Below are 22,387 nucleotides of genomic sequence, written 5' to 3' on the forward strand. Positions count from 1 at the left end.
GAAACCACACCCCCTCCCATACCCTTCTCTCCCTCACCCCGCCCCACACTCCGCGGTTCTACGTGTGCTGAAAAGAGAAGAGTAAGCTTAGAATAAATCTAATGAACCATAGGAATAAATGACAATGATAGTAAAGAGTAAAACCCAAACCCAAAAGACCACAACACTCCCGTGTTGGCATTGTCTGAGCGTCTGTCCCTTATCTCTCTCTCGGAGGCCGCAGGCATCAATTTACATAGTACAACCAGTAAACAAGGTTGAAGAATCCAAAAGTGATCGGGAAAATGATTCGTGACCACTTGTCAATGGTGCTGACGTCTGTCAGGTCTGGGATTTTGAGCTTCAGCTTGGAGGAGCGCCGGCGCAGGCGGCAGTTGGCGCGGTTGCGGGCCGCGGCGTGGTGGCTCAGCGGGACGTGGCGGTCCAGGGTCGGGTGGTGGCCAAATCCGTCCCGAGAGGCCAGAGGCTTCCGGAACTGGATCCCTGAGCCTTCAAAGGACATGACAGAGTTTCGAGAGTCGCCAACGCTGCTCATCATGTCCGTGGCCAGCAGCTCATTGTTCATCTCCAGAGTGCTGAGGAGGATGTTACCGTAAGGGTCAACCTGGAACGGGGGGAGACAGAGAGAAAGGTAGTGGGGGTGTCCCGTGCAGGATGCACACACCATCAGGGGGGGAATCTGAACTGTTTTCTGTGTAACGAAACCACTGATGGGGTCTTTTGTGGGCTCTGAACACGCTGCATTCCAAAGTGTTGTCTGCTGCTGCTGGAGTCCAAGGACCAGCCACGTGTGCTTGCAGCCCACTTTTGAGTGGGGTGCTGTGATTGTGCCAGCACTGTAGGACCAAGAGCCACAGGGGTGCTTTTGGGTACACCTGCCCCATGCAAGGGGCTAAGTCCTGATTAGACTGGTTTGTGAATGATGAAAAAACCATCAAGGAAAAAAAAAACACATCCCAGCTGTCACCAGACAAGGGGAACTGGAGTTCATCTCTCCTGATGAGGACAGAGGCTGCTCCACAGCTCACCTGGGACAGAATGAACGGTGGAGAGCCCGAATCCTCCTGCCACAAGGAAAGTAGAGGACAAACCTGCTCTCTCACCCTCTTCTCCTCGTAGCGGTGGCGCTCGTTGTTGGCCTTGCTGATCCGCTCGCTCTGCTTCTTCTGCTGCCGGGGCCCTCGCCCGAAGAAGATGTAGTTGACAAAAGCGTATTCCAGCAGCGCCAGGAACACGAAGACGAAGCAGCCCATGAGATAAACATCGATAGCCTTCACGTAAGGGATCTTGGGGAGAGTCTCCCGCAGGTGGGTGTTGATGGTGGTCATTGTAAGGACTGTGGTGACCCCTGTAAGGAGAGGGCAGGTGCTCCGTTACCGACGTGGGATGGTTTTCTGAAATGCCGCTCTCGGCTCTCCCGTTCCTCCCTCCTAGCTGGACAACCTCAGGATGGATGGGAGAAGTGCAACTGGGGAGAAAATCCTCATTATTCTGAGCCCTGGTGCCCAGTGCAAATCGCTGCAGAAAATAAACCAGCTGCAAACACCGGGAGAAAATGCCAAAGCTGAGCATCATCAGGATGATGGGCATCAACATCCTCTGGACCTCGTTTCTTTAGGTCCTCCCTGATTCTCCTTTCTCTCAGTGGGGTAGGAAATATTCACTTTTCCTCTGTTTTTTAACCTCTTCTCCTCCCCTTTTTCTACTTCATGAACTCATCAGGCCTCACTGTGTGCTCCTCACTGAATACCTCAGTGTCCTTGACATGAGTTTCTAGTCTTCTATGTCTTTCCAATGCCATGAATAGGAGAAAGAGTGAAGAGACTCCCTCTTCACAGCGCTCTCTTTTTTCTGCCTGCCTCACAGGCTTTTGTCCACACCCTTGACCCTGTCAGTGCCCACCTTCCTCTCACCAGCTTTACCACTCATTACTTCAATTATCACCTGTACACCCTCCTCCCATGGTTCTCACACTCTCTTTTTTAGGCCTACTCATATTTTTTGCATCTTAAATAAGCATTTCATGAACACTTCACCCCCCATCTACTCAGCCTCCAAAAGCCTGGTGCACCATGGTTACCCTCACAGCTTCAATCCTCTCCTTCGGCTCTTCTCAGACTCTTCCCTTCTCTGGACTGCCAGAGTGGCCTCAGATCTGTTGATTTCTGCTGAAATCTCAGATTTGACAGTCTGTCATCTCCAAAAAGACAGCAATGAGCCCTCACATTTATTCTGCGAGTGGTAACTCTTCCTCTTCAGCTCAGTCTTCTTCTCTCCCTTCTTTAGCTCAGCTGCCCTTACTTACTACCTTGTCGGTCTCCTTTCCTTCTGGTGTCCCTCCTCCTTATCTATCTGTTAACAGCATTATTAGAGACCTTAATTTACTCCTCTGGTTTCAGCCCTACCTCTACAGTGATGTCTCTCAAAGCTCTCTGTGCATCCTGGACCACTACTGGTCCTGTTTGCTCTTCACCCTCCTTGTGTCTTCAGTGTAAATTCTGATTAGAGACTTAAAGAACTGTTAGTCTTCTGCAAAGCAGAAGGGAGGTATCTTGATATACATACAATATATTGTATTGTCTGTATTTAGGCAGTAATCTAAACATCCAGAAATCTGAGGCAAAGGAAGGGGGAATAGAATGTTCTCCATGACTCCATTAAGAGCTGGACAAATTGCGATGGAGACCTAAGGCAGAGGCAAAGAAGAGCTTTTTGACTGTATGAGCAGGTAAACCTGGAGATGAAGTGACCAGAAGAGCAGAGTTTCCTTCTTTGGAGCTTTTGAAGCATAAGTGAGACAGAGAACTGTCAGGAATAGTTTTGGGAGAGCTGTTCCAGTTCTGATCTACAATGTTTTTCTTGTCTTTTCCTTCGAATCCAGATGTCAGAAAACATTCACCAGCTGCACATCTCACGTCCACCCTTCTGCTTGTGCTTTCACCGTGCCAGCAGTGTCTGCCATGGTCTCTTTTTCTTCCCTCACTGATTGTACTCTTGTCAAAGTAACTTACCTTTTTAATTTACTGTGTTCTTCTTCTCCCCTCCCTGTCTCTCTGCTCCAGCCTCTCCAAGCAAGCACAGCCAAATCACCTATTTCACAAACCATCCCTCCTCCCCTCTGAGTCGAGTTCTCAAGTTCTGTCTTCTCCTAGAGCGAATTTAAACCCCAACCTTTTCTGTGAGACCTGTGCTGCATTGCCTCTCTGAGCCTTTTTCCACTCACAGATCCAGTCCTGCTCCCTCCCTACCTCTCCCATCACCTCTGAACTTTATATCACGTTGTACAGCCCCATTCTCATACGCCAGTCATCCCCTCTTTCTCCTGTTCCTTCTTCAAAATCCTCATCTCCAATCCACCCCCACTTCCCTTCTGTTGCTTAAAAGACCTCATTTTTTTTTTTCTTCTCATAGGAAAACATTCCTATTTAGGGGACCTATGTGCTTAAGAAGAACTCGAACTTTAACTACTGGCCCACATTTGCCTTGGCTATGAAGGTCTTCAGCTACAAAAAGTGTCTGTAAGGGGCCTGAACTATCATGAAAATGTGTAATGCCCCTTCCTTCCTTTCTCTCATCTTTTAACCATTCACAGGCTGCTCTTTGGCCACCCACCCTCAGCATTTATCATCCAGCTAACCAGTCCTGGCACACCTGTTGACAAAGAGGTGCCCACATTTGTCTTCTAAAGAAAACCAGCACAGACCAGAGTGAAGGAGCCGGTGTGCTCGTGGCATGTCAGAATCCCATGTCTCCGAGAATCTGAGACCATCCACGTTTTTTGTTTTAGGGAGTTTAAACTTTTGACAGCTCTATGGGCTTAACTGCTGCCTCACAAAGAAAAGGTATTTTCTTTCTCCCAGGTGACCTCCCTCGTGGAGACACCTTCTCCAGCACATAATGGGAAGGTACATACCCAGGGCCACTCGTGCAGCAGAAGCATCATAATTGATCCAGAAGGACACCCAGGAGAGGATGGTGATGAGAATAGATGGCATGTAAGTCTGCAGGATGAAGTAACCGATGTTCCTCTTGATCCGGAAACTCAACGATAGGCGCAGATAGGAACCTGCCAAGGACACATCAAAGGGAGACGCAGCTTGAGAGGAGGGCAAGGCTGTATTGGTGGTAAGAGCTTAGGTTAGGAGCTGAAATTTTATTTGGAAAATGTTCTCAGGAGGCAGGAATAACGAGAAATCTCTTTTTCTCTTCATTTGGTTATGCAGACTCATCGGCTTTTGAAAGCGGTCTCTTCAGAATCTGCTCGGTTGTCTCAGAATATTAAGAAGAAAGAAACTACACAAGTTACATTATTATATCAGACACCATGGGAGAAGGGCTGTTATTATGGGACCAGCCAATTTGATAGAGGCTTACATGGGAGACTTTAACCCTATATCTGGGTGCCATGAGATGATTTTCCGACGTTTCACGCGCTACCTTTGCCTCCAAACAGCAATGAAGATCTGAATCACATTTTTCCCATGCTGTTCTAAAAATGGGTTATGGTCAGGCTGGGCAAATTCATATGCAAATAGAGCGGTGTTAGTTAATCTGTAGGTCTCTTTTTTATTATTTTCAGGTTGTTGCGACTTCCTCCTAATCTTTTAGCAAACCTAATGAGGATAGTGAGGACAATAAGTACTTTTACAGCCCTTCCACTGGAGCAGGCTAATTTTGACAAGAGACTCTTTCCTTGCTGTGAAACAAAGTCCAAGTCATTCCTCCTTCCCACCTCTGTCCCTTAGGCAACATGCTCAGCCTGAAACATGGCTTTAATCCTGGTTTGGCAGCTAAAGTAACAAGATAACAACAGATTTTAATGATCAAGGAGGCAGACTGGCAATAAGGAGGTATTGTCCTCTCACTGATACCGAACACATTATCTCACCAGTCTTTTTTTGAAGGTTTTACCTATTTAGACTGTAAACTTCTGGAGGAATACTGCCACTTGTTGTGGGTCTCTGGATTGCCATTGCAGTGGGACCCTGCTCTCAGCATGCCCCCGAGACGCTGCTGTAACAACATCACCATCTGCCACCACTGTTGATACACCCAGGCTGTGTTTTCACAGCATTTCAAAAGTTGTGCTGTTTAACAGGTGTGGGGTATGCTGTTCTGGCAGTGAACCCCACATCAGATCCAAGTGAAGACAGCAACCAAAATCCAAACCCCTCCAACCTGCCAGCTGGCAGTACCTGAATCGCCCCAGGTATTCTCACCAAATCTTTTAATTGCCCTGCACAGATGGGTTTGCATAATTTCATAGGCCACTTGCTTTTCAATGGACATATCCTTTTTCTTGCTATTGCACCTACCTTAGACCCAGGGGTACACCACAGAAAAATTAGATAAAGGCTGAGAACCTTCCTCAGAGGTTCTGCTTTAAGCCCAGCTGATGTTTTGACTTAGAAACGAGAACAATTGCAGCAAACGATCCTGTAAGTCTTTGAAGAGGAGCAGACAAAAAAAACCAAAAACAAGAACAACAAGGGAAGTTGGCAGGCCCAGAAGATGCCTCTTTTCTAAAGAAACAGTTGAAGCCTAGATTCTAAGTTGGTGCCTCAGCACCTGAATCAGAGGAACAACCACGCTGACACCGATCAGCCGCAGGTTTGCCCGCTCCATCCCATCCCTTCCTCGGACACTCACCCGTGGTGAACACCACTTCCCTGCTGACCAGCCTCTGCTCGATGATGGTGAACTGGGGCAGCTCCAGCACCTCCATCCCCGTGACAGCAGAATCATTTCCTTGCCAGAAGAAGACGATGTCATCAACCGTGTAACCATCTGCAGAGAGGAAGGACCACAGAGGGGGAACTAAGCTGACAAGCTGGACCAGGTGACAACCCCCCCATTTTCACTAAGGTGATCTGGAAAAGGGCCCAAAAGAAAGTCCACACCATCAGACAGCAAGCCTAGACCCTCCCTCTCCTGTACTCTTCTTCAGCTGAGCTTGGCAGAACAGTCCCCAGGAGAGGAGGAAAATATTGGTCAGAACACCCACTTCTGGCTAGAACTCAGGAGAAAAAGGCGAGACATGGCCCATCAAGGCTTGACTTGTGCTACATAATCTCCACGGCTGACATGACAGGGACTTGTGCACCAGAAGCCTCTGTCAAATGCACCAAACGCAGCATTTTGCTTTTTAAAAGCTGCCTGCTTTTACCAGGAGGGGGAGACCACACAATACAGACTGGTGGGGACTGGGTAAGCAGTTGAAAAGAAGTTTGAAGATGAGAGCACCTTCCTCTTCTAAGTAATCTCCGTTGAAATTGGGATCCCAGAAGTGGACAGAGTCTCTCACATTGGGGGCTGCTTTTACCAAGTGCTGGCTGATGAAGGGCAGCCATGGGAGAAGAGAGGAAGGGGAGTCAGGCTCGTAACAAATATTCACCCCCGGCATTTCAGAGTAGTGGGTTTGTTGACTCAGCCAGGGGTACAGCCTCTTACTTTAACCCCAAACTACATGTGTCAATTATTCTGCAGCTCCTGAGTGGACAAAGGGTTCAGCAACCTGGTGTGATCTCAGAGCTGACCCTGCACTGAGCTGTGGGCTGGACTAGAGACATCTCGAGGTCTCTTCCCAAACTGAATTATCTGATGACTGTGCAATCTCCAAGCCTACATGCTGTGCTCTCAGTCATCACCACTCTTATTCACAGGTGCTAAAAAAATAAAACCAATCTTCCAAATGCCAAGCCACACCTGCTTCTGATGTAAATCAGCTAAGCCAGGGCTCCACCTCTTCCCCCAGTTGGCATCCTCCTGCTCCCGCAGCAGTAAGTGGTAAAGCCCCCACACCCATGGGCCCACCCTCAGGTTATCCTCTCATCTGCTGCAGACACTGAAGTGTCACAGGACGTGTCACTGCCTCAGTACCCCAGCTCTGTGCACAGGAACAGGGTGCAGCATCTCTCCCAGGTCACTCACACCCAGGGTGGGAAGCAGCAAGAAACAGCCGAGTCCCCCACTCCTCCCAGTGGCTGATTCCAGCAGCTCCAACACCCTCACAGTGAAAAACACCATGTGCAATTTTACATCCAAACTCATCTGGCTCAGACTTTCAGGCTCTGATGGTTACTCTGAATTCCTCCAGGAGGTCCCCAAGCCCTTTCCACCCAGCGCTCCCCCTCTGCAGAGGTGCGCCCAGCCTGTAAACAATTCACCTCTCCACCTCCACCTTGCAGTAAACAAACCAGATTGAGCTATTGAGGTTTCTCACTGCAAAACACCTGCTCCAACCCTTGAACCACTTTTCAGCATCCTCTCTCAACCTCTTCCCATTTGCCAACTTCCCTTCTGAATTCTGGAACCCAAACACAGACAGAGCCCCCTTTTCCCCCCGTCTCACCAGCGACGTATTCAGGGGCCAGTGGATTCTGGGCAGCCTGATGGCAGCTTGGCCCTGCCCTCCCACACCCAGACCTCTGTGTTTAGCAGTATTCCAACACACTCAGGACAGATTCAAAACGGGAAGGATTCGAATGTGCAGCCAGCAAACCCCGCACGCTGCCGTCTTCATCATCCACAAATCTAACAGCAGCGACTTCAAATTTGCTTCCTGAGCAGCAACGCAAATGTCAAATTACGGTAACTAATTTTAGGAGATTTTGCAGTTAACTAGCTCTGTTCCATTTATTCGCTGACCTGCTGGTACCGGGCACCAATTCTTGTATTTTTATTTTATTATTTTTTTTTTTATGGCGTTATGCAATAGGAAATCAAACGTGTTTCTCGGGGAGCCATTTTTCAAAAGTGTTTCAAAAGGGAAAGGTTGCTCAGTCTAAAAATAAAGGCTTTGCTTTGATTCCTAGCTTTAAAAAGAAAACCAAATTTCCATTTTTTTCCTTTTAAAAGGTAAATGAACTTTCTCAAAGGCAAGTCATTTCAATCTGAAATATCAAAAAAGTATTGATATGACGTCTTAAAATGTCAGATTAACAGCCTGTTTGCAGCCTACCTCATCAGGCTTTTGTTGAATCCTGGCACACAGATGGGCAGGGGTACATGTGGTGAGGGCTATTTTTGGGGTGGAGGGATGGGACCAACAGGCAGTGCCAGCACTGGCTTTTCTCCTGCAGGGAAGTGCCTCGAGCTGCTGTGGGGCAGGAGACCCCACATGCCTGCTGCTGCTCCACAAACCCAGCACCCCAGCACCACAAAAGGGCTGTTACTCTCAGGTTTGGGTTGGTTTTCTTTTTAATATACTTCGGGGTTTAACCCAGCCTTAAGACGACCATTATTCCAGAGCTGTGTGGTCTTGGAAGCAAAGAAAATGGAGCCCTGCAGATTTTGAATGTGCTCTGAGGAAGGAAGCAACAGAATCTCTTCATCTCTGCCTGGATTTCAGGAATATTGTAAGGAATTGTAGCTTCAACTAACAAATTGGCTTGACATGACCCATTAAGAACAAAATCGCAACACGGGGGAACTGTGGGTAATTCCCCGCCTTCTGTTTTCTTGGTTGTACTGTAAACTATTCTCCAAATGCTCAGGAGTGCCAGGAATGACATGACATGGCATCAGTGCCTCCAGCAGGACCTCATTTCCACCCCATTACCCGCCACGCCAAGCGCTGTGGTGGCAGCGCATCCCGAGGCCCCGGCACGGGCAGGACGGGCACGGCCGTGCAGCACCTTCCCCCTGTGGGGGCTGTGGGATGGGACCTCCTGGATGGGAAAAGCAACTCCCTGATAATCCCCACGGGAGCTGCACCATCGTTAGCTGTGAGATCTGCAGCTCTGGACCACCCCTGGAGGGATGCTGCAGTGCATTTTTACCAGGGAGAGCTGGACCTCCTCCGCCAACGCAGTTGGAAGAGGATTTCCGTGGGAATCAAGGGAAGATCCAGGCAGGGAGGGACTGTGGGAGGGCTCGAGTCCCACCTCCCACACAGAGCAGAGCCAGCCTCAAGTGAGGACAGGTTCCCAGGGCTTCCTCAGGGCTAAGGGAGGCTTCCACCACCCTCCTGAGGGCGATGGTAACACTCAGCCTGCAGCTACGTTTTCCTGGGCATTCCCCCCATGAGGTCCCCTCAGGATAAAGTTTTATATGAGGGAGCCTGGTCCTGCCCCAGGGAAGGTGGCCCATAAGGACAGGAGGCCCATAAGGAGGCATCCCAAGAGGGGGAAGCTGCAGCTGGGGCGGGTGGCGTCAGGTGGCACCGCGAGGCATACGCACAGCTCTCGATCTCCAGCGTGCAGTTCTGCTGGTCCAGGGGGTACCTCCGCAGGTCCATCATGCAGGCGGCCGTGGTGGTGATCCTGAAAGGAGAAAAAGAAAAAATAAAAAAATCAGTTGCGGCTGGGGTTTTTACTTACAAAAAAAAAAAAAAAAAAAAAAAAAGGAGAGAGAGAGAGAGAAACGAAAGGCAGGAGTGAAAGTCAGTCAGCATTTGGGGCTGCTGTTTCCCTGGAAACCAGGGAGATCCGTGGTGGGAGGTGTGCAGGGCGGGGGGCTGGATGCGGCTCACCCTCCACGGCACACGGCACAAACCCTCCGTGACTCACAGCAGCATCTCTGTTAACCGGGTGGGGAGGGATTTGTGTTCCTCCTCTGTCTCTCCCTCGGGAGAGACAAAGAACCTGGGAGCAGGCAGAGCTATGGCTGGGGGGGGAAGAGGAGAAGCATGTCCGTATGCAAGAGGGACACGGCCAACACGTGCCCGTGAAGCAGATGATACATCGATTAAACTTCCCAGCAATGACCTGTGCAGAGGAATATCTGACCACATCATCACCCCCCTTTCTGTTCTAATTGCCCCAACGACCCTAACTGCAGCCCCCCCCCACCTTGGCACTGCCACATCCAAAGCCCAGAGCCCACTGGCAGAGCCCTCCTGCTCCCGTGGGCTCACGGTTCCAGTAACGATTGCGTGACGGAGATTGAGGAAAGACACACAGGTGTGTGTGTGCAACCCCCCCAAAAATAACTGTGGGGGCAGAATGAGGGTGGGTGTTGCTTTGGGGGCGTTGGAGCGCGGGGTGGAGGCAGAGCAGCGCTGTGTGTGGTGAGGTTCAGATGAGGATGCCAGGAGGGTTTGTGCGTGCCGCATGTGGTACACGCAGGAGCGTCGCTCTCCGAGATGGGGAATTTTGGGGTGGGATAGGTAAGGCACAAGGGCATGAAGCAGCGACAGAGCTAACTCACCAGCCTGGCAACACCGCCCTGCAGCTGACAGGCTGCCCCTATTTCTCAAATATATTGCTCCCTCGCCCCTTAATGCAGTTTTCTTCCTGTGCGATGTATGTGTGCAGAGTGCTGGAGAGGGGGGAGAGATTGGTGCATTCTCCCCCTATTTTTTTCAATTAACCATCTGGAAGGCATTAATCAAGCTACACATTTTTACTATGTAGGCATAACCAGTGAACTGTTAACGAGAAAGCTTCATCTTCTGAGCCCTGTGGCCTGGGAGGGAGGAAAGACAGGAAAAAAGGAAAACAAGAAAGCAGAGAGAATGAGATGGCGAACCAGTGAGAAAGAAGAGGGAAAAAAAATAGAAAAAAACATCAATGGTAGGAAAAGAGACAAGGGAGGGGGAGGGAATGGGTGAAGCTGGACAGAAAATTGGAAATGGGAAGGGGGGAGGAGGAAGGTGGGGGAACAAGCACCCATGGGAGAGGGCTGTCCCAGCGGGGGGATCAGGGCAGGGGCTGTGGCAGGGCAGGCTGGCAGCCCCGCAGAGCTGCTGGCTCTTTAAGAAATCTCGTGTGCTAAATTTATCTTCTCTGCTGTCTGTGAAGTCTGTTTGTAGGAGATGAAGCCTTGAGGAGAGCCTTTGCCACTGCCTGCCGTGCTATAAATAGATCCGAAGAGACGAAGGGAATTTATATATATCCTCACTGGGTCTAGATACAACACTGCAACTGCCCTCTCTCCGAGCAGGGGGCCCAGGCGAGCTCTTAACCCTTTTATCTGTAATGCAGTTGGGGTGGAGGAGAAAGCTCAGAGGGGGAGAAGGATAACAGGACAAGAGCCACTTAAAAATTGCCACCGCGGCTTTGGGATTGCATGTGCTGCTTTCCCAGCCTCCCAGCTCGGCACCTCCTGGAGGGCACCCTAATCCTCCTGGACTGGGGTAACAGGGCACAGGAGACCACGGGGAGGGGGTAGTGGGGGAGGCAAACGCAAAGCACACCCAGGGGGAGCTGCAACCTTGCCAGGAAAGCCCAAGGTGGGAGGTGCAGAGTCCATCCTGGCCGGGACCGAGACCAAGGAGCCGCGCACGGGTATGAGTCATCCCCGCTGCCGCACACAGCCCTCACTTTATGTATTATACTGCACCCCTGGGAAATGGCACTCACAAATGCGGTCGCCTGTTTTTTCCCCCTAAAGTGGGAGATGCAAAAAAATGTATTTAAACGGAAATTTTCCACCCCATTTGTGGACCCCCCGCGGGCTGAAACCTTTCTGCGGCGCCCACCCCAAAACTGCAGCCTGGCTGGTCGAGCTGGCTGCTCGAAGGACGTCCAAGGCCTCCGCCTTTCCTGCTCAGAGAGGGACCCTCTGGCCAGGACTGGCTTATCACCTGCAGTGCTGGTTGGAGATGCAGAGCGTGACACAGTGAGATATGGCTACCACGCTCCATGCACCAAACCCTGCTCGCAGCAACAGCCGGCACAGATCCAGGGCCACTCCAAGCGATTTCTGCAAGATCACACCGATTTGTACCGGTAGAGATTTACAGCAGGGCGGAATTTACCCCTGTTGATTCAAAAAGAAGGGAGCCACGGGACAGGTAGGACAGAAAGGAGAAAAACGAGGTGAAGAGGACATCTGTCCTCAAAAGCTGGACAAAATTTCTTTTTCCTTCTGACTCAAGGGCGGGTGTATCCGCACCACGTAGTTCAGCCCCCTCCAGAGGAACCCCAGACAGATGCAGGTCGCACACTCCTGGTGATCTGCCCACGTAACACGGTTTGGGCAGGTGAAAATTGGAACCCTGTCAGGTTTTGCTGTGATTCTGAAGCAGAGGTAGCGCAGCCATCTGCGGCTGTGCCGGGCTGGAGCCACCTGCTCCTCCAGAGCATTTCAGCTGCAGTGCCTGGCGAGCCCAGGGACGCCAGCACCACAGCAGCACCTGGATGTGGGGGTCCTGAACTGTAGCAAGATTCAAGAGGCACCAGGTCCAGCTCAGGTCCTGTCTCTGGGCTTCCTAAAGCCTGATAAATCAGCCCAAGTTGGCATAAAGCAAGTGATATCCCAGAGAGGATGGGGGGGTGTTTAATTTTTTAGACTTTAGATCTTAAAAAACATTCTGGACACCAGCTTCCCTTTGATACACCCTGGCTGTCCCACAGCATCTGTCATGGCTTTGCACAGAACCTTCCACCACTGGTGAAATGCCCACCTGTGGCCTCTGAGACTCACTCACCTTTCACTTGCTCCCAGAGAGGCCAACAAGAGCTTTCTCAAGCTCCTTTGGTGGCTGTGTGCTATGGGCAGGGGGGACTCAGGAAGGCATAAAGAGGCTTTATGCACCTCTGGCAGTCAAAGAGGGGGGGTAATCAAAACTCAGTCGCCCCAGGGACCTTCTGGGGTCACAGCACATGGCATCTCTGGTCCAGAAGGTCACAGGACCAGCCTTTGCCCTCATGCCCTGATGGGTGTAACTGTATTACCTTGATATGTTCTGAGCTGTTGGGTGAAGAGATGTGTTTGCTCGGCACATGGAAGACTGCATGGGCAGGATTGGATGGAGAGAGGGATGGGGGGGGATCCTGTCTCAACAGGGTTTACAGGCGATCAAAATGGAAGGAGAGTAAGAGGTGGAAAAATGAGGAGAGGATCAAAGAGTGATGACAGCATGAGCGTTGAAGGGGGAGGCAGGAGGGGACTTGAGAGACAGGAGAGCAGATAGTGCAGGACAGGCCACCAGGGTAAGGGAACAGAGGAGAGGGATCAGGGAATGCAAGGAATAAAGCAGCCTGGGGAGGAAAAGCTGCAGAAGAATGAGAGGTTAAAGCCAGAGGAGCAGATACTCACTCTGTGAGAAGGGAGATGAGGAGACAGAGAGCAAACCATCACCCTGTAAACAGCTCTAGACAGAGCACGCTGCCTCCAGAAGACGCAACCACGGTGAAAGGGAGCGGGGAGCAGAGGGAACGCCAGGGAAGGCAGGATGCCACCTTCCCCGTGGCGATAGCATGAGGCGCTGGCACCCGGCCAGGCTGCATCTTCTCCCTCCCCCTCCTCCTCTCCCGCTTCCCTGCCCACCTCCCTCCCCGTTTAAATTCAGAAATTTGTGTGGTGTGAAATTTCAGCTGCTTTGATGGCGATTCACAGAGACACTGCCCGTCGGAGGGGAGCGCCTGCGCCGGGCACGGGGAGCGTGCTGAAACATCCTCCTCCTTCCAGACCCTGAGCCTGGCCACCACCACCACCACCCTCCAGCTCCCCTTTCCTCCCTCAGTCCCCACACAACCTGTACAGCTCCTTCCCCACATTCATGCCCCTGCCCTAATTGTCTCTCCTGAGGTCTGTAGGCAGTCGCGCTCTCAAGCAGCCAAGTCCTCGCTGCCCTGCTACTCCACTGCACATCTGGCAGGCAAAGACAGTTCATCTGGGGGGAGAACGTGCAGTGGAGAGTCCACTGTGCATCTCACAAAAAGATAAAAAGAGAAAGGGGACGTGTATGAGACGCTGAGCAGCTCTGTGGGCTGATGGAGATCCCCTCCCCTGTCAGCATCGAGCGGATCAAGCAGAAGCCAAAGCAACACGGATACCTCACTCTGGAGAGTGCCCCTCATCCCCAGGAGAGGCAGAGACCACCTCTAGGAAAAAAGCCACAAAGCTCCAAGCCACACAGGGCTAGTCCTGGCTCTCTGTTACAAGGAGGAAAGCTGTGCCCACTTGAAGCTTGAATGGACAAAGCAGAGGCTGGCACAGAGAGGGTGATGCAGCCTCGCCTGCTCTCCCAGCCCGGCAGCAGCACAGCCCCACCACAGCTGCAGCTCAAAAGGGAACACTCCAGCTCCTGCAAGCCATCAGTCCTCCACAAATATTTCAGCTCTCTGACACGAACACCACCAGCCATTTCATTCCCTCTCTGATCCTCCTCATCACTGTTTATTTATTAATGGCTTCTTCTGTCTTATTTAGAATGATTATATAAGTTCACAGACACAGAGCAGCTTTGAGCTCCGACCTGCCATTAAAACCTGATGTGGTCAAATGCCTCCTTTCCATCTCCTCCTTATCCTGTTGCTGGTTACCTTCAAGGCAGCTTGCTTTTCAGCTCCTGCCCCTGCCAGATCTCCCTCTACCAAATTTCAGCTCTGAAGGCCCTCAGCCTTTGTTCTCCAGATCATCTGCAGTGTGTTGGGAGAACCAAGCTCACCAGCCACAAGTGTAAGGGGTAAAAAATTACTTCCCCAAAAATATGATCTGATTTTAAAAGGAGCAAGTCCAGGCTCTCTAAGGAGGACTGGGTGGAAAAGAGGGGAAGATTCTTACCTTTGAGACATCCCTAAAACAAAGGGGGTCCCTTAAGCTCGTCATCACAAAATAAACTACTGCACTTGCCTGGATCATAACTTCATCTATACCAGCAAACCAAACATGCCTGGCACTGTTTTCTGAGGCCAGTGTCAACTGGTATGGAACAAGCTTTGCCTACATTTAAGTTCTTACCCCACAGAAAAAGGGTCTGGATACATGCAGAAAGCCTCCTGCTGTGCTCCAGCTGGGAAATACCCAACAGAATGTTTGTAGACACAGAGCAAACCCAGGAAACAAACAGACTATAGGGGACAATGAGGTTCAGTGTCCAGGAATATTCCCTGATACCTCTGGCTTCGAAAGGATGCTGACTAAAATTCAATGTGGATGAGATCAGGAGGAGCACAGTGCAATTCCCCCCACCACAGCCTTTGTAAATCAAGGGGAGACACAGCCAGGAGTCACTTTACCCTATTTTACAGTCATGGATTAAGTGCCATTATGCAGGGACTAAAACACACACACAGCAAAAGATAAACATTTAAGTTGCTATTTGCAACTTTTCGGCTTTCAGATCTCCTGAGAAGCTAAAGATGCTCTCATCCCCTTGGGACACAGACTCCCAAAGCTCACAACAGTCTGCAGAAACAAGGAGAAGGGATGGAAGCAGCTCAGGTGTCACAGGACTTACACAGGGAACTCTGGTAAGAGGCAGAAAGAGAGGTAAAATTTACTGTTTTGCTAAACATGGGAATAAAAGCAGAACTGAATTCTTATCCTCTGCATTCTCAAAGTCAGCCATAAGAACGTGCTGGCAAATGTCACCTTCTGCCTGGCAGTGAGCACAAACTTCCAAGGGCCTGGAGGGATTTACAAGTCCGTGGTGAATTTTGCCACTCTTCTAACACGGTCTGATCTTTGCAATCTCCTGGAGGTCATGACTGAAGCAAGAGCAAGCCAAGGATAGGGAATATATTCCCCTTGTGTCTGTTTGCCTAAAACTGACTCCAAAAGCCTTGGCACCATCCTGCTAAGGTCACTCTGTTTCCAAAAGCATCTGTGCTTGCAGAGGCATCCTTTGATAAATAACAGTGTGCGCTGCACTCAGATGGAAGAGGAAAAAAAAGCTTTTCTAAACCAGTACTCGGGGTACCAGTCACCTAAATCAACCATTTTTCCACCCTGAGAGAGTACAAAGCAGAGTTGCCTTGACTGCAAGGTTTTTGCTTCTCTGCCCCTTTATTCCATCCCAAATGCACCGTGTGTCTGGCCAGCTGCCAACTGGATTGGGAGACAAGAGAGTCCCAAGTGGAACACCTTTTTAAAAAGAATCCTTTGTTATGGCTGCTTCAGATACCAGTGACCTGCACTTAACAGAGATATCTCCCTGCAGCAGCATCAGGCTGGGCTAAGCTGCATTAATAAAACAGCAGCCCAAAACTGAAACCTGTGGGATGTGGCAAAGAACAGGCAAAGTCCAGGGATGGGCTGGGACAGGACAAGAAGGAAGATTGAGAGGCTCTGCCAGGGTGAGCTGGGGGTTCAGGGCACGCCAGCTGTGACAGTGATCTGTCAGGAGACAGTGGATACTCCTGTGAGGTGGTGCAACCGTAAAACACTCATTCACCACATCCTTGACCTCTTTTTGGGCTAATAAACAAGTCAGACTTAGAGGAGATGTAGCACAGGCAGCAATTCAGCCAGACCCTGATGATGCTTGCCTTTGTTCTTGCAACATAAAGGAAGGAGAAGCAGCTCTGGCTTGCTGCTCTGCCTTGTTTGAGAGAGCTCCAGTTCCTTCCACAGCTTCCAAGATTATTCAGAAACTCCATATTATTAAACTTTCTTCCACTGTTTCTTGTTAAATCCCTCATCCTGATTCTGGGAGGCAAAAATGAGAGGAGGATCTTTCCTTAGCCTCAGCTGGGGAGCTGAGCTGGTAATTAAATCCTCATTTCCTCTCACCCACCTAACAAACTCCTCTCCAACCTCCACATCTTTGTGCTAAGGAGCTGGGCCAAAGCAGAGCTCTGTGGTGAGAGCAGGACAAGGTTACAGAACCAGCTCCAAGGGGGTGGATGGATGGATGTAAGTCCAACTCCTTGCACCCAAGCTGCCAAGGGAGAGATTTCTGTTGCCTTTGTGGAGGGAGCAGGGAGAGCTCTTAGAGACAAGGCAAAGCCTGATTCATCCCTCACATTTCCAGAGAAACCTCTCTCAGGGAGGGAAAGGGAAGAAAAAAAAAAAGAGGATTTATTCCCTTCTGGCCCGTGAGATGGGAAAATTGCTCAGTGGTCTCAGTATAGAAAAAAATTCCTCAGTCTTAAAAACTCCTCTATCTTAACCCATCAGGCCACCTTGTCTGCAGAAAATCACCTAACAGCCATGGAGAAAACAAGGACATGGCTGAAAACAGCAGGTTTCAAGTGAGACAGGAGCAGGAGAAACCTTTCTAACAGGCTGGAGAGCTGAATAAGCCCAGGCTGGGACCTGGGGAGGGTAAAACCGACAGGGCTGGGTCCTAGTCAAGCAGAAGGTTGAAGATGGGAGTTCTGAGGGAGTCCCCAAAGATGAGCTCCAGCAGAACCCCAGCCATGGGGAGCAGGCTGGGCAGCCCTGGAGGCTCTGACAGCGTGGGTGGGACGATTGCCACAGGTCTGTCAACCTGCCCTGCCTCCCTAGGCAAGGTGAGCCAGGGCTGGTGCTCAGGCTGCTGCCTTGCCCAGGAGCGAGGACTGGTCCACAACCAGTAACTGGCTGACATCCCCCAGGTGACTGACGATGAGAACTCACCAAGAACAGCAGAAATGAAGCGCAGCCCAAGCAGATACACCCAGCTTCTCCCAGTTCCAAACTGCAACTCTGGAGCTGTTTGAGGCATGACCCTCCTCTCCCCCTTGCTTTAAGCACTGATGAGGACAGCAGGGCTCTGCCTCCCCAGGCTTGCAGCCCCACATGCCTTGGCACCTCTGCGTGCTTCCACACTGACTCATCTCCAAAACACACCTCGCTACCTCATCGTGGACAGGGACACAAAAACTGACAACACACATGCACACACGTTTCCCACCACCACTCCCACCTTCGCAGGAGGAGACCCCTCCTTCTCTCTGCACAGGACTGAGTCTCCATCATCAAATTCCTCTGCAGTTTTCCAGTTGCTCAGTTTACACTGCCTGGGCTCCTCGCCAGCCAGGCATCACATCCTCCCCTGCTGCCCACCCGGCTTTGTGCCTGCTCCCCACCATCCCAGCTCCCCCTCGAGCTCAGGGACGCAGCCTGGGCTCCTCACATCACCTGTTCTGCTGAAAATCCGGTTTTGTCCCCTAATTAGAGCGAAATCAAATAGCTTCGAGATTTCCCCTGAAGGATTTTTAAAGCTGGTTTCAAATATGATTTCCAATTACCAGCCGAGAATCTCAGCATTGTTACAGTTGTTTCTATTTTTAGGTCTCTGAAAACAGGCAGCAAAATACTGATGACATCAGCACTTGACAAAGTGTCAACTCGTTTCGCTACCAAATGGATGCTACATGGTCTAGAAAAGGAAATAAAACCCTCAGCCTGTAATGTAGAGCTTGTGTGTGTGACAGTGTAAAGCTTATTGAATGTTGTGGCAGGGGTGGACTGCACAGTCTCTGGAGGTCCAGAGAAAGCCCTGACAAAAATTCTTCATCTCAGACATTAGTAGTGGTTCTAAAGCAGCTCGAAATAGTGAGGGAAATATTGACATAAGTGAAACAGTCTCTACACAAAAACTAGGGAGTGAAACATGGACACCCTCTGAAATGATCTTTCCTAAGTGAAAAATTTCTCCCTAATTTTTTTGTTTAAAATTCGACGAAACCAGTGCAATTTCTGACCACAAAAACAAACAAACAAAAAAAAAAAAAAAAAAAAAAAAAAAAAAAAAAAAAAAAAAAAAAAAAAAAAAAAAAAAAACACCAAATCTGAGTCCAGTGGGATTTAATTTTGTACAGCTTTTGTACTGAGCACTTTCCTAAGATGCAGCTACACCACATCTGCTGCGCTCCCTTCATCCCTTAATTTGCTAATTCTACCCAAACCTTTCCACCCAAATGCTTTCCTGACACCCAGCTTTCCCAGTGGTTCGAAGGGCTTCATTTACTCCTGCAAACAAGTTATCTGGAGCCTGATCTTGCTCTCCCTGAAGTCAGCAACAAAGCACCTACTGATTGAGTGTGAGCTAAGCCGGACCTTGGGGTCTGATCCAGGGCTGGAGCCCAATCCTGCCTGGAGCACTGGCTGAAGGCAGGAGGGGCCTGCCAGGGTGTCATCCTCCCTGCTCTCTGACATCAGAGGCTGCTGGAAAGAGAAATGACTGTTGTGCCACAAATAGCATGATTGAGTCACTTTGTTACAGGATCAGCTCAGAGGAGGGGGGAGTGGCTGGCGAGAAGGTGGCAGGGGAAGGAGCGGAGATGTGGAATCTCGCTCGGGGAAAAACAGGCAAACAAAGGAAAAGCAACAGGAACTGCCCCCTTTGGCCTTCTCCCATCAGGGCAACTCCATTTTGTAAATTCTACCTCCAAATTCAAGGCATGACAAGAGCAGATTTCAAACCATAGGATGGACCTGCAGTTCCCTTTCTGTTCAGAGGACAAGCCTGGGTGAATATTTACAAAGATGAAGGGAACACAGGTGAATATCCAGTGACTGTTTTCTTCCTTGCTTACATCTGCTCTGCACAAAGCTGTGTATTTCTGAATGGGATCACAATTATTTGCATCCAGAAGACTGGACCTAGTACTGCTGGTTCTGCCAAAATTGCAGGTGCAGGAGTGAGTACAGAAAGCAGCCCTAAGGAAATCATTGTCCACACCACTGTGAACAAAGCTAGAGGGACTTCAAGCACTCAGGGCACCTCAACTGTCCCCCAGTACTTTCAGACCCTGACCTGAGGTACAGCTTGGGAACAGGAGCTGCAGTTGCTCAGTGCCTCATTTTCACAATTGCCATTTTCTCCAGGGGCAAAAGAGCAGCTTCCAGGAAAACCAGCCAAAAGTTAAACCAACACAGGCAGCTCTTTACTGTGGCCCTGGAAATAACGGGCAAACAGCTGTCATTTTCTTTCTTTTGGCCTGGATGCAATTTTCCCCCTCTCGGCCGTCTGCACAGGTCATTTGAGGGAGCTGAGCTCCCTTCCCTGCACAGCTGGGCCTCGTGGGAGGGGAAGGGAAGGAACAGGACAGTGCTCCAGGTGCCTGCACAGGGTCTCAGCCCCAGCCAGCTCAAGTGCAGCCTCTCCAAGGACCTCCACTGCCTGTCACCTGCGCTGCTGGGTTCACACCACTCATCCTGTGAGCTGACTAAATGGCAGTTGATAAAAATACACTAGCACTTCTTCTTCTTCTTTTTTTGCTGTGCAGGTGTGTGCAAAGATTTCCCACCAGGCTGGGGGAGGCAGCTCTGCACCCAGGTGGGCTGGCTCAGCAGCACAGAGCAGCCTGAGCTCAGAGCAGCAATCTTTGCCCCCTCCTTCCCACCAGGCTGAATTCATGCTCCTACCTGCCCCCAGTCACACATCTTCCTGCCCAGCCTTCACTCCTGTTTCCAGATAAGGTGGAAATTTGGGGTAGTGAACTGTGGGAAGGCTGCAGTCTTTCTGGTGGGTCAGTAAATCTGGCTCAGGGCTCCCTGAGCCAAAACAACATCACCAGCCTGAGGCAGAGAGATAAATGTCGCTGTCCTGGAAAGGGAGAGGCACCACAGGGACAGAGTCACAGAGCTGGGCTTGTTGCACCTTTTGCTGGCTCTGGGCCTGGAGCAAGAAGCATCCACTAAGAGAAAGGAAAACCAGTGCAAACATAAGCCCAGGTACCACAGCCTGTCCCTCAGCACCAGCAGTGACTGCTGCTCCTTGGGCTTCCCAGAGCTCTGCCAAAGGGACAGCACAGGGCACCATCACCTTGCTGCCCTGGCAGGTTCATGTCCTGGGCACCCTCCTGCTTGGCCATCCCCACACCCAGCCCTCCCCTCCCCAAAACAGCCCAGCTACGTAAAGAGAAGGAAAATAATCACACAATCCAGACTTTGCCACAAAACATGAAGCAGCAGAGGAGCTGTTACTGTAAATGGGAAGGGGTGGGTGTATTCTCTTGGAAGGAGAAAGGTCCTTCCTCCCCCTTTGCTGCAGTGGGACTCAAGCCCAGAGCTATCACAAACATTTGTAATTGTGGAGGCAGGTCAAAAGAGCCAGCTGTGAATTGGGGTAGTTGAAAAGGTGAAAAAAAACCATCCCCAAACCAAAAAAGCAAACTACCAAACCAAACCAACAGCAAAAAACCCCCAGATCCCAAACAAACAAACAAACAAACAAAAATATTAGGAGAAAGGCAGACAAATACAGGGCTGGGAGAATCATTACCTGGGTTTCATTACAGCAGTTACAAATTCCCCTTTTAACCCTCTGCTCCCTCCATTTAACTTCCTTGCCTGCTCTGTCCCCTTCACATTGCCAGATAACAGCCCAACCCTTGCTCCCTCCACCACACACAATCACAGTAATTTCAAAGGCTTTGGACTTGCTTGTGTCAATTTATCCCAGACACTAAAAAAAGTCTTCCCACTGAAGACCATTCCTCTATTAGATACCAACTTTCAAGCCTCAATTTTAAGAACTGTTCTAGGAAACACACACTTTTTTTTTTTTCAACCATACAAACCCCTGTCTTCTATGGCAAACTCAAAAACTGCTAAAGTGATTTGACTCAAACTCAGCCTTAGATACAAAAGTAAGAAAGGCTCATCTCCGTAGGCCCAAACCTGCAGAACACCACAGGCAACTGAAAAAGAGTGTTTGAAATGGCAGTGTTATGAAACATGAGTGACAGTGACCTGAAATGCCCAGAGCAGACTCTTCCCATCCCCAGCATTCATCTACGGCACCACAGCAAACAACCATTTCCAGCTTGGACAAAGAACAGACGCACAAAACTTTGCCCACACCTGGTTATCTTTGAGGCTTTTGGGTCCTTGCCTCACCAGGCTATCTTTGGCGATGGGGGAAGTTTAGATGAGGTGCCCTTTTGGACAGCAGCCAGCCAAGATCCCCCTGGACTCACCTCAGGCCGTACAGGACAGTCCCGTCGGGATGGAGGCGAATCATGCGGTTCTTCACCGTCACCCCGTGCAGAAAGGACTTCTTGTCGTTCAGGAAATAGGTGTCAGGCAGCCACAGCTGGTCAGCCACCCGGTTGTCCAGGGTCAGGTTGAGAGGGAGGTCGTTGTACGCCAGGCGTTTGTCCCGCCAGCTCTGCTGGAAGTACATGGTGATGGTGTAGTCCTGGGAGAGAAACGTGCAAACGTCACCCTGTGCCACTGGCACTCCATCCCTTTGCTGCTGAGACCTCCCCCAAATTCCCTGGCACCCAAATGTTTGCGTTCACACCTCCACCAGGCCTTTGTGTGCGTGCTGTGCTTGGTTCTGGGAAAACAGGAGCGAGCCTGAGCTTTATAGGGGACAAAACGGCGTTACGTGACTCCAGTCGAGCAGAACTGCACCCCATTCATGCTGTCCCAGCCCACTGAGAGCTTGTCTGCATAACCAGCAGTCATTTGGACTCTGGCAGCACTAGAGGATGTCAACACAGCACCAAAGACCTCAAGGGTTGATCTCCCAGTTGAGTCCCATAAAGGTGTCTGGACCCTGTGCAGCCATGCCCAGCCACTGCTTGTTCCCACACGTGGGAAAAGCCAATTGTGTTCCCAGTAGAAACTCAGGAGACTCCAAAGGGCACCTGCAGACTCCTTCCTCGAGGCCAAGGTTTCAGGGTCAGCCCAGGCCAGCCGTGACAAGCTCTCAGCACTTGCCTTGTTACATGAGCTAAGCTGGGAGTTCATTGTGATTCTCAGGAAGGGACATATGTGGAGGAAATCTGTTGTCAGCAGAGCATGATCCGCTGGTAAAGGGGCAGTTCCCTGAAAA

The 22,387-nt window shown here is 50.4% G+C and overlaps 1 protein-coding gene across 2 annotated transcripts in view; it reads right to left on the reverse strand.

Annotated features, from left to right (window-relative positions):
- Positions 1–151: 151 nt before the first annotated feature.
- Positions 152–22,387, reverse strand: part of LOC114068636 (gamma-aminobutyric acid receptor subunit beta-4) — a 68,926-nt gene continuing 46,690 nt past the window's right edge. The window contains exons 4-9 of one of the 2 annotated variants that reach the window (XM_027904919.1): positions 21,525–21,745; positions 9,181–9,263; positions 5,650–5,787; positions 3,914–4,066; positions 1,092–1,348; positions 152–604 (exon numbers count right to left, since the gene is read on the reverse strand). In XM_027904919.1, coding sequence (XP_027760720.1) covers positions 227–604; positions 1,092–1,348; positions 3,914–4,066; positions 5,650–5,787; positions 9,181–9,263; positions 21,525–21,745 — 1,230 coding nt within the window. In that variant the 3' untranslated portion in view covers positions 152–226. The remainder of the gene's footprint in view (positions 605–1,091; positions 1,349–3,913; positions 4,067–5,649; positions 5,788–9,180; positions 9,264–21,524; positions 21,746–22,387) is intronic. The other variant, XM_027904921.1, reaches the window with a different exon arrangement.

Source organism: Empidonax traillii, unplaced genomic scaffold, assembly GCF_003031625.1.
Source record: "Empidonax traillii isolate 1590-97213 ecotype Southwest subspecies unplaced genomic scaffold, ASM303162v1 scaffold1103:size489020, whole genome shotgun sequence".
Lineage (NCBI taxonomy): Eukaryota > Metazoa > Chordata > Aves > Passeriformes > Tyrannidae > Empidonax > Empidonax traillii.